This window comes from Manacus candei, unplaced genomic scaffold (genome assembly GCF_025592945.1).
Source record: "Manacus candei isolate 608988 ecotype Guabito, Panama unplaced genomic scaffold, ASM2559294v1 h1tg000049l, whole genome shotgun sequence".
Taxonomy (NCBI): domain Eukaryota; kingdom Metazoa; phylum Chordata; class Aves; order Passeriformes; family Pipridae; genus Manacus; species Manacus candei.
Window position 1 is genome coordinate 13517727 of NW_026138097.1, and position 12344 is coordinate 13530070.

The following is a 12344-nucleotide window of genomic DNA, read 5'->3' on the forward strand; positions in this document are numbered from 1 at the left end:
AATGATGACAAGTCCAAATACAAAGAATGCTATGTTAAAAGCTCTGATCATATACAGTCTCAGACAGCTAGAGAGCATTTTTCTTTTTTTCCTAAACTCTACAGCACAACAAAATTTCAGCTTCTCAGATTACTGAAAAAACCAGGCTCTCTGAGTGTGTATGTGTGTGCATGTGTTCAGAATTGTGCACAATTTTGCACTGCTTCTTCAATCTGCATGCACTTCATCTCTACTGCTGTCGGTCAAAGCTGGCTTCCCCTATGAATCTAAAGAATTATGTATTTAAATAATTGTGATTGCCTACCCTTTAAAAAAGACTACATAAAAACAGAATCAGCAAATTCCTTCACAAAAAAAAGGATTGGTGTTTTTGTTAAATTTCTGTGTAAATTCTCTAACTCAAAGTCAGAAACATACAGCTTAGTTATTTTAAGCAAAGGTGCTTAAACAATCAGTATTCCAAATGTTAGGATAATGAATTAGGTGGAGACAGACAGACAGACATTCTACAGGTCAGGAAACAAGCCAATCTCACACAGTTTACAGGAAGAAATTTTTTTTCTGAGGTCATAATTATTTCTTATCAGATTTTCTGCACCTTACTCTACTGCATCTCACATTGCCTTCCACATCTCACATTGCCTTCCAAGTGAGGAAAGGGATGGGATTAAGCAGAACACTTTGTAAGAGACAGAACTTCTTTATCAACCACACAACAAAAATGTATGCTTTTAAAGAGGTTTTTTAAAACACTGAAGGATATATGGCCCAAACCTACCAGCAACGCACGTCAGAGGGAGAGGGTGAAAGGGCCAAAGAGATAACACCACAAGTGCAGCTCAATACCCACGGCCCATCATGTTTTCCTTTGTGGGTTACATGCTCCTGCACTGGTGTGGGGAAAGGGCAGCCAAAGAGCCGTTAACTGCGATGGACTAGACACTTCAAAAAAATATTCAATCACTTTCAAATATAGCCCAAATTAGCCCAAATTAGCACATAAAGGATTTCAGATAGGGCAACAGAACCACTTACACTTAAAAAAGTATGTATGCAAATATATCACACTTTTTTTCCCTCCTGATTCTGCCTTAAAAATAGGCTGACAACCAAGATTCTGAATTATCGTGAAAAATACCTTCATGGGTGGCTAGGTGAGCTGACAGATTAAATAACATTTTTGAAGTGTACAGTTACTCAAGGAATTTACATGGATAATTGTAAATGCCCTGTGCATTGCAGCAACTGGAGAGGCTGGACTGGTTTGGCTGCAGCAAATGAATGTTTATCATAGGTTTAACTACCCTGCCTCTTGGATAGGGCTCTACTGCTGAGCTTTGTGCTGCACAGCTGGTTTTACTATGGGTACTTGAGCCAGATTCTTTGGAGAAGGTAGGGATTTTATCACCAAGTTGTTTTTTGTTTGGGGTTCCAGTTAAAGAAAGGTTACCTTCTCTACTCTAGGGGGGGGAAAAAAAGGCATTGCAGTCATAAAATTAAATTCCATGAATAATTTCAAGGATTATGAAGCAAATTCTGTTGAACGTCTGGCTTTCTTTTTTTCCAAATTGGAATATTTAATTTATTAAGTAATTACTGTGCTGAAGCAAAGAACATATTTCAGGAAATGTATAATATATTTATACTATGGTTAAACATGCCTGTACATGTTATGTAAAAAGAGAGAGCCTCTCTCTTTCTCAGTTAAACAGTCATGAAGTCAAAGGAAAATGTTCTTTCAACAAATGCTTGAAATGGCTTCCTTCTACCCAGAGTTACTGAAAATTCAGTCAAGATTTGAAACATTTCCCATCACATTATAAAGACAAATGCAATTTTTAATGTATGCAGTTGGGAATATCAATTTATCAATCAATGAAATGTTTTTAGTTCCTAGTAAACGAAAATATCTGTTCAGCTGTAGTTTCTAAAACTAACAAAAATGTCAAAAGCTACAGAACATCACTTTAAAAAGTGATGCATTTTCTGTCATTTGAAGGCTGAAAATGTTAATAAAAACTTCCTCTGTAAGAAAAGGACAGTAATTCGCCCTGACACTTATCTTTCGTGTTATTTATTTGGTACCTCAAATTGCGAAGGGAGACGTTTTTTGCTTACGAAAAAGGAGTGTATCAAAGAATACCAAAAAAGGGAAAATGCAGGTTTCTCTCTACCTAGCACGCTACTGAATCATACTGAGTCATATTGCCATCATTTTTCAGAATTAGATTCAAGCTGATTCGCTTATTCTGCTAGTAGTTGTCATACCAGAGTAAGTGCATTCATCTTTCTTTACTATTTAAATAAAGACCCCCACTGCTTTCGTTTCTCAAAACCTCATCCACAATCTAATAAACTATTCCACTGGAGGAAGAAAAATACACCAAGGCAAGGCAATACAACTCATCTCACCACCGAGAAATGTGAGGAAGGAAAAAATGCCACCACTGCACTGAGACATGCCGAGATCCAAAACAGTCCTAATGCACAATCCTGTTTTCCGTCTCACTGCGTCTGGTGCAGGCACACCTTTCTTATCACTCTGAGCAAATCCCTCATGAACCTGGTTTGGCTCTCTTTGATCTCATCTCCTCTCCAGTGGAAATCTCTTCGGATGCAGGAAGTGCAGAATTCCAGTTATTAGCAAATGCATTCATTCTGATAACATTCTCATCAGTAATGAAGAAGTAGAACAGGTCAAGATGAATAATGTTTTTTAATTTCTAAGTGATCTCTATCTGCGGATTTATCCCTATTATTTGTGAAGGAGGACAGAACGCTACATTGGAAGATGACTAGCCTTCTTGCAAAGCACTCAGCAACATAGTTGTGATTTGTGTTGCATGTTAGTGACATCATTTTAATGAAATATGCATCTCAAAACTTGGACCATTTCATGCACAATTATTTTCAAAGAAGCACTACATTTGACTACATTTTTTTCTAGGCAAACAGCTGTTTTTTTGATATTTTCAGTCTTGTCAAATTTATCTGTGAAAGTGATAAACTGCATAACACTTTGTGAAAAATTCAGCAGCAATTTATCCTTAGCATATGCTTGTCATTTCTTTTGCTGAAAGTTCTTCCAGTGTTTCTTGCTCCCTTGGACTAGCTCTTAAAATTTTTATCTCTGTATCTTTTCCCTGTACAAGAATTGAAAAGCTTTGGAAAAGAAAGGGTAAAAAATTGGGATGACAAAATAACCACAATAATTCAGTAAAGAAAGAAGACTTATTTCTTACCAAATTCTTCTTCCCCATCCTGGTCATCTATTAAGCCTACTGAGACTCCCAAATCCATGCATTTCTTGCTATGTGCCTTTGACTTCATATGTTTTGTTAAATTTCCTTAAGAAAAAAAAAAATAAAACAGTAACTACTCTGTTACTATAAATGTCTACAAATATAAACTCAGTGTGTTTATCTCTTCTTCAGGTACATTTATAACAACCTGTATGATTTGATTTCACAATTGCTAGAACCTTGTCCCTCAGTGCAAGCTGTCAAGGGCTGAGGTAGATTCACCATCCTGAATGCTACTAGCTCTCTGGCTACATTTCCAGAAGTTTTTTATTGAGATACAATAGAATAGGATGGAAATCCTAGATGATGATGTATTTTGCACTGTGTAAGACATCCCTCCTTTGTTTATGGCAAAGTATAAAAAAGGCTGATTCAGTCTTCAAAGTCATGTTGACAAAACTGTTACATGAAACTAAAGTTCATATCTTGCCGTTCTTTTAGTATTTGATGAATCCTATTTTTAGTGTAAACATTTTCACTGCCGACTTAAGCAAACACATCAATTTTATTCAAAATCAGAACATGAACATATTTGATCTGAATCTCAAAAGTGAATGCGTAGCTGAGAGGCTCAACAGGCTGCTCCCCCTTGTCCTTTGAAAAGAAAATATGGCAAATACCATCAAGAAAAAGTTAAGAGTGGCTCAGATCTGTAAATGACAAGATTTATAAAATGCATGTTACTAGAAGTAACTGCTTACTTTATACTGAAACTTCCTATTGTCTCTCAAAAAAGTTTCTTTGAGGTGTTTAAATGGGAGAAATTACAGTGTAATGGCGACTTTTCTACGGTTATGGAGTACTTTATTTCTTTGTTATGAACATATTGACTCACAAATAGCAAATTTTCCAGTTTTACATACTGCATGAAGTTGCTGACTACACTGTCTTGTTATGAAGGGTGGTTTAACAAACATCGAACACCCAACTGTGTGACTGACTCTGCCAGCAGTAACGGCAGCAGCTGGGCATACCAGCTGCAGAAGAGGACAAGAATACAAGTATCTGCTACAACTGAAACCACGGAGAACTTCACATGGGCAGAACTTAACTACTTGAACTTGGCCAGCACCCCTCCTCTGCAAAAACCATAATGAGAATTTATTGGGTTTGCACTCCAGCATTTCATCGTACTGGCAATATGATGGCCCAGTCTGCCAGTTTGCAGTGATAAGTTTTGACACATCTAAAGCCTATTCATCCCACTTTGTGCAGCACCGGGTTATTTCTTGGAAGTTTTCCACCCAACCACTGAATAGCATTGAACCCACTAAAAATACAAATGTTTCTGAGGTTACAGCTGGGGGGATTATTGCTAAATTATGTTCAAGGCCAAGAAAAATTTTACGGCTTAGAATTCTTTTGCTGAAAGTATTTTGGCTGTAAATTTCTCTTGCCTGGATCTACCACTGTTTATTATACTGCTTGCTTAAACTAGGATGCAGTTAAGTCTCTATTGTAAACAGGCTTTAGAAAGTAGGGGTCCAACTCTGGGTCTTAAAGGTCAAGTGGAAAGTGAATCTTGTTCTTCAAGGGTAAAAAAAATAATTTCAATATAGCAATTTAATAAAGGCTAATTTCTTTCCTAGAGCATCAGTATGAGTACAATATATGTCCACCTTATACCTCCAAAAGAGCAGTGCTTCAGACATAAAATTCTGTGTCCCATCCCTATCTAGGATGAGCAGCTAACCATCTCACTTGTCTTCACCTAATTTTCATCATACTCCCAGGATTTCCCTCTCCCACTCCAATTTCTCACCCACTGTGGCATGCCACACAGTTAATTCATATGTAGATGTGATTATCTGAATAAACATACAGAAGATAAAGGAAAAGCAGGAACTTGGAAATTACAAATATTTTGAAGCATTAGACAATAAAACTCCCCAGAGAGGCAACCTCTTTAGTTCATGAACAGCCAATTATGAGAAGAAAAGAATTCTACTTTAAAGTAGAAAGAAAAAAGGGGAAAAATGTACACAGTAAAGTGCACTTGCCTTTAGTTTTGAAGGAAAAGTTGCAGTAATTGCAGTGGTAAGGACGGACATCTGTATGTGTGCGAATATGCTTCTTCAGCATGCTGGGCTTCTTGCAACGTATTCCACATTCTTCACAGATGTACTTCCCTCTCCCTCTTCCTCGAACATACACATAGTCTTCATTTGACTTGTACCTAGTAACAGTACCATAAGAGTAAGGCAATCAGTTGTAATGGGAAAATTATTCCAGTTAGAAACACCAATCTACTAGAAATTCTAAAATAACACAGTAGATGAAAATGAATGACTGAGAAAACCAATCATGCTCTTTTTCTGCTCAGCTTCTGCATTTATTTGTTAAATTCATGTCAATATTTTTCTCTAGGTAATCAGATTTGTTTAGGAATAACAGCTTATCTTTTTTAATAAAGGTACCATTGATAGTTAGCATTTAAAGATTTCAAATTTCCTCTTTGCAACACAGGAACATACTTTTTAAAGGTGTCAGTTCTTGGAAGCAGGTTTGGGCACCATGCAGAAGCTTTAAAAGAGCATCTTTAAGGCTCTGTGTTGGATGCAGAAAAGGAACAACATTAGTTACGACAATGGGAAAGTCTTTAAAATTCCCTATCAATGTCTTCTGGACTCAGACTATGGGGACTGTCTCTAGACGAAAAAAAGTCATTCAGATTCAATTACACCCTTCATATTTCCACTCAAGGATGCCAAAGGTTGCGCTTAGCTTTTGTGACCTGGTCCCTGCAACGTTTGGATCTGTGCAGAGACACAGCAATGCTGGTAATAGCTTAACTGCTTGCCTAGACTAGATTCCAACTGGGAACCAATAAATGGAAAGCCCTAGAGCGGACCACCAATTATGAGAACAATAAAATATGCACCACTTGTGCTCCAAAATTGTAGAGGTGTCACTGGCATTTTTCTATTTAAAAAATCTGTTTTCTACCACTTTGTACATAGCGCAACACTGTGGCTAAAGCAACTGTTACTCGTATCAGACAACAGATTTAAAGAATTATGGTGCAGGGACTAGGGCTCTCAGTAAATATTTCCATGGCACTTTTCAAATCAGGAGTTCTCCAGGCTACGTACGCCACAGCAAACTGCCAGACAGCCTATATCACAGGCTGCTGCTTAGCCCCTGGACTATATCCTCTCTAGTTACAGTTATACAGCCCTACTGCAGAATAGCTGTTATTTATCATGTAAGAGAAATATAGGAAAAGAATTTACATCTCTGGCTGTATTTAGCTGCCTTTACTGCTGATTAATGCTTGCTCCTTGGAAAAAAATTGAATTGCACTGCCTACTGTTCTTTATTTTATTACCCCTTCTCGTAACTCTCATGGCTCCATGATTCTGATGACTTTCCATTTTTCTTGGAAACATAACCAACATCCACAGACCACAATATGGGAACTGTTGCTTAAAATAAATCAATCAGGAAGCAATATCTCTGCAAAGTCTAGAATCAAGGAAAAATATCTTTCAGATGATACGTAGTATACAAAGTACAATACTTGCCCTCCATCAAATATTTTAACTCTTCTTGGTACAGTTTTGACAAAGGAGTTTTCTTTATCGTGCTCAGTGCTTGATTCAGAGTTTTCCTTATTGCTGAATTCAGTTGCAGTCATTTTTTTTCTATTTAATGCTCGCTGAAAGAAAACGAGATATGCTTATCATTAAAATTAGTGTCTTTCATATGCTTTTCAAACATTCAAGTTATGCTGAATAAAAGCATCATAAAAGCCACAATTCTAATAACTGGTTTTTGAAACTGTTAAGATACATGAAACAAAATACATCTTTTGCCAAACTTCTTCTCTAATATGCATTGTCTATTTGTGGACGGCTAAATCTACATGGAGATTATGGCTCTGTAGGAAATCAGGGATGCTTTGAATCTGCAGTAGGAGATGCCTCTTTTTTCTTTTGGGAAGGTGAAGGTGATGCTTTTTAGCTACAGATAGCCTTCTACAGAGAAAGAAGTGTACATTCAAATCCAAGTGCTTCCTAAACAGTTACAGCATTGCTCCCCTGCACTTGATGTGGCAGTGGGACCAACTTGCCTGCCAGGCAAGGAGCCGCCTTCCCATGGCAGAGCAAAGAGAAGAGTGGGAAGGAGAGGTGTACCAAGGGAAGATACTAATAAGTAACATTTCTGAGTACTAATATTTTCTAAAAAATATACCTGTTTTGGCGTCAAAAATGACTTCACAATTTGGCGAGGTTACCCTTCCAAAGCAAGGTTCCACAGTTCATTACTACTAACAGACCAAATTACAAGAAAAAGCATACCAGTTGCCCTGCAGAACAAAATTACATTTCTCCATTTTCCCAAATTACTAATAAAGGGAACTTTTTTTTTTTAAAGGAGGATGAGTTCCCCGAACATTTCCCAATTGAAATCTACTCCTTCCAAGTCTAGGGTATTTATAAAATGGGCAACAATGAAGGAACGATCCAATTAGCCAGCAATTATTACTGTTATATTTATAAACTGTTCTACCCACGTAGCTGGCACATTTACCACATTTGCTCATATTGATAAGTGAATAAAATTATGAGAGGAAAAAAAAAAGTCTGGCCTTATGTTCTTCACTCATTATAAAATTTAATGCTGTAAGCTTGCAAATTCTTGGCAAGAGGAATGACTTCACTGGCTGACTTAAAACGACTGATCAATTATGCTGTTCATTACATATATTGAAAGGTGACATCATTCTGGCACCCGGTCCTTGCCCATTGTCCTTCACACAGCCTCAGAGACTACCTTTACTTCTACTTCCCATCTGATAAGGAATTAACACAGATCAGAGGAAAAGCATCTTCCTATCAATTCAAAGTCCTAGAAATATGCACATACACAAGCACTACTCCAATCCATATGCCTTCATACAGACCTCTGGATTGATTTGGGCTGCATTTTCAAATATCCGAGCAGTTCTACCAAAGCACACATGACAACTCTGCCTGTGTGTAGGAAGAAAGAAATTTCACCCTGCATGTTTTAACAGCACCCATACAAGGTGGATGAGAAATATCAGAAGTGAAGCTTATTCCTGGCAACTCAGCCATGCTGTAGTTCCTATACACTACCTGGTACATGAATTGCTTTTGTTTCCACTGCAAACAAAGAATAACAAGGTGACATTTGTAGTTAAACAGGAAAAGCCATGGAAAATACAGAATACACACAATAAACCCAATACCACATAAATATTCACAGCAGCTGGAATAATGCAATCTCTAAGTTCCTGATCATTCAATCCTAAATACTAAGTATTTTTTCCAGATTTAATTTTTAGGAATGAAAACACAAAGGAAAAAGAAAGATTCCAGCAGTATTTGGCCCATGTTGTTATCCAAACTATGATGAAACAGTGTTATAATAAATTGTATATTCACAAAAGCATCCGGAGTGCAAAAACTAACACAATATAGTATAGCCAAATACTTCTGATTCTCTCACCATCCCTTCTTTTTTTTAAACACATGTATTTATGTACAGGCATAAGATAGCCTAACACAGGTATTCAAATTACTATTTACCTCTGCTGATGTACTTTAGTTTACTGGTTATATGCTATTTTAGAAATTGCTTCAGTGTCTTAAACATGCAAAATGCTGCTATCAAAGATGCTCTAGCAGAAACACTGAGTTTCTGTCACAGAAATCTACAGAAATGCTCACTGACCATGAAAAAAACCAGTCTGTTTAGTTTTTCATGAAAAATTTCAGCTGGATGATGACGACAATTTGGGCCCTCTGTACCTTTTAAAGAGCAGCCATCTCTAAGGAGCACAGGTTTCTTGTGTGGAAATCCTTTAATGTACCTCACCTAAAATCCACCAAACCCCCACACATACTGGTGGAAAGGGCAGAAAAACAGCAGCACTGTAAAATATTCCTCTCTATCATTGTTTATGCCCTCCGTTTCTAACACAGTCTTGTCTCTCTTCTCCCATAGAGACAAGGACCATGATTCATTTCTACTTCACTCATTTTGCTCTGATTTAACTCCATTGTCCTCAATTACTGGTATAAAACTGAAAAAAAATTGCTCTTAGGGCTGCCCAGAGACCAGAGTTCAATAGATACTTCTGGTACTTTACAACATCCTTTGGAAAAAAAACATGCTCACAGCCTGAATCATCAACATTATAAATTTCAGATTAGAATATTCATTAAACATTTTTCCCATTGGCACACAGCCACTTGGGGAAAATGTTTTTAATGTCTTTAAACTTTTATTAGTTTACACATAAAAATCTTCTGCATTTAACTACTTTCTAGTAGTGAGCTGGACTGTTGTGGAACATCATCCAAGAAGGGAAAGCTTTCCACAGTTAAGAGAAACTTTCCATTCTTCAGCCTATTCTTGCTCAAAAATCATCACCCTGGAATACTGCACACATTACTGATTCACTTCAGGAAGCAGAGCCAAGATCAATATGGGGGCTTGAAGAAGACATGATACAACACTAATGACTTCAGGTGAGAAAAACTGGTGAAAAATAATAATAAATGGAACAACAAAATAAAAAGAGCAGGGAGATTATATAAGCCTCTGTGCAGGTGAAACCGCCTGTTACATTTTCACGTGCTGCACTCATTCCAGGAGCTTCTTTTATAATAACATTTTGTGGTTTGTTTTCTGAATCACTGGAACGTGGCAACTTTACCTATTGCCTCTGAGCAGTGAACTGTGAAGAGCAAATAGAACCCAGGGTTCTTTATTGTTTGCATTTTGTTCATGTGTATCTTCGTTTCCCATGGTACCTATTTTTGAAAGAACTGCTTTTTTTGTGACACTGATGAGTAGTGGTTATGCAGTAGCATGAAATCTCTGTAAACATGACTTAGTTCTGGGGGTAAACTCAGGAACAGTTCAGCAAGTCGCTTTATCTCGATGAGAAGATCAGCAGTTAAAGCCCTATGAGCAGAATATGCCAAATCAGTCTGTGAGAGAGGAGGTGCTGCATTTTTATTATTTATAAATTGGATTATAGCAGCACTTAAAGCTCTTCATCAGGTCAGGGTTAAAATGTGCAAACCACTTGAAAAAACACAACTCCCAGAGATCTGCAATCTAAACTGTGGTTCCTGAAGGAACTCAGAACCCCATCAACCTTTTAAGCAGAAAATCAATCACATTTTTTTTAGAATTACTTGATAATTTGTTTTTTGTCTTTGTGCTTTTTTTTTAATGGAATGTTAATTTCCAAAAGGACCTCCAACATTTTCCATCCTCAGTCTCAAATAAAAAAACCAAAACAGTAGAGTTACTGGGCCTGAACTGAATGAGGAATTTCAGTTTCTACTTTTTTCAAACACGGTTTCTGTGAGGAAGTTTTCAAGATGGCATGAGCTATTCCATTACCAGGTCTGACTGGAGATTGGTAACACAGAAGTATATTCTAGCAACAGCAGCAGCATCATTTTGGAAAGCAGCTGAAATCCTGCTGCCTGAGTCATTAGAAAGGAAAGCAGACAAGCTCTGGAGGTGTTAGGTCAAAGCACCTATCAAGTCTTAGAAATTTTTAATTTCTGCCTTCCTATACCTCGCTCACACCATCTGGAGTGCCAATTAAACTTTTATTGGTGCTTTCTCACTGCGCTTTCTTCCTTCACAATGGCTCTGAGCAAACCCTGTAAATCAGCCACAAGCAGAGCTTAAGAACTCTTCATTTTCACAATGCTCATGCGCTTCATTCAAAACGTCAGCAAGCAAGATTGAAGAAAGATTAGTAACTGTGGTTCTTTGTGGCAGAAGCACTGTAAATGTACCTGACAGCTGCCTATTACAGCATTTAAGCACTCCTGGAGCGTTTAAAAGGGTGTTGTCAAAATATTTTTTAAAAAAATTATTATCCATTATTTATAATCTAAACAGAGTTTGTTTGTAGACAAAATCTTTTCTTCAAGAGGCATGCTGCAGCTTCGCTATCAGTGAGTTTCTTCTGATAGACTGTTCTTTAAAAATAAAACAAACATGAGTCAATGACACAACTGATGTGAGACTTGCCTAAGAAGGACTTGTTCAACTACGTACAATGAAAAAGGCTAAACGTTTGATTCCTTTTTAACCTTTTTTTTTTTTTTTTAATTTGGTACTATTAAGTACAACACCTCATGAAAAAATGTATGAAGAAGTAGACCTAAAAAAAAGGTAGTAAGAGTTTAAACCAAGGCAGCACACTAACCTGGAACCAACAATTCAATTCAATTAAAGCACCATAACAAAGCCGGCAGCCTGTATGTATTTTCTGCATGTGACATTATGGATAAAGTTTTGAACTCCAATATAAATATTAGCAAAATCCCCCACTGATTTCAGAAGGACCAGGTTTAACTCTACGGCTCTTTTGGCCTTAAGGGTTTCAGTGCATCTTCTCGACTCGCCCTGTAATTCTGAAACTATTTCTTCCTCTCATACAGTTGCTTCCTCTCATCCTATTGCTTTTTTCCCCACACTGACAATTCTGTATCTTAGCAAAACATTTAGCAAACACAGAAGCATTCCAGGGTGACCTCTGACAGCAAATCTCTGTCACTCAACACCCACAGAGATATGGGTCTTTTCCCGAGGCTGTGGCAATGTCTCCTCTAGAGGGACCGCTGGCAGTACAGACCCCGAGTCCCATCCCAATGACCAGGGATTTTGATGATGGTAGCCTGCAGGAGTAGGACAAGTTACAATTGCTTTTATGCCCCCACCAAAACACTTCCATGCCCTGAAGGATTCTGGAGAAAGGGAGGTCTGTGACTGATGCTGCGTTTTTGCCAGCTCCAAAGAAGAGTTTGGCACCAAAGACACGGCGTACACAGCAAAGAGGAAAGAAAAGTGTGAAATCAAGCACAGTTCAGAAGGCTTTACGATTTCACTAGATGAGACAATAAAATATGATACTGGGTCCATTAAAGAGACACAGACAGCTGCTGCCATACTATCGGGCAAGGAGTCACCTTTACCCATTCACAGAAGTGGTTCAATCACTAAGAAACACCAAAACCAGTCCAAACCAGCACAGTTTTC

The 12344-nt window shown here is 37.6% G+C and overlaps 1 protein-coding gene across 15 annotated transcripts in view; it reads right to left on the minus strand.

Moving 5' to 3' along the window:
• The window catches only part of HIVEP1 (HIVEP zinc finger 1), a 131859-nt gene that overhangs the window by 20038 nt on the left and 99477 nt on the right, over positions 1-12344 (minus strand). For all 15 annotated transcript variants that reach the window (XR_007906566.1, XR_007906565.1, XM_051799125.1 and 12 more), the window contains 3 exons: positions 6827-6960; positions 5303-5478; positions 3243-3347 (listed from right to left, as the gene is read on the minus strand). Coding sequence is in view for 13 of the 15 variants with exons in the window: in XM_051799125.1 (XP_051655085.1) it covers positions 3243-3347; positions 5303-5478; positions 6827-6960 (415 nt within the window). In the remaining 2 variants the exon portion in view is untranslated. The remainder of the gene's footprint in view (positions 1-3242; positions 3348-5302; positions 5479-6826; positions 6961-12344) is intronic.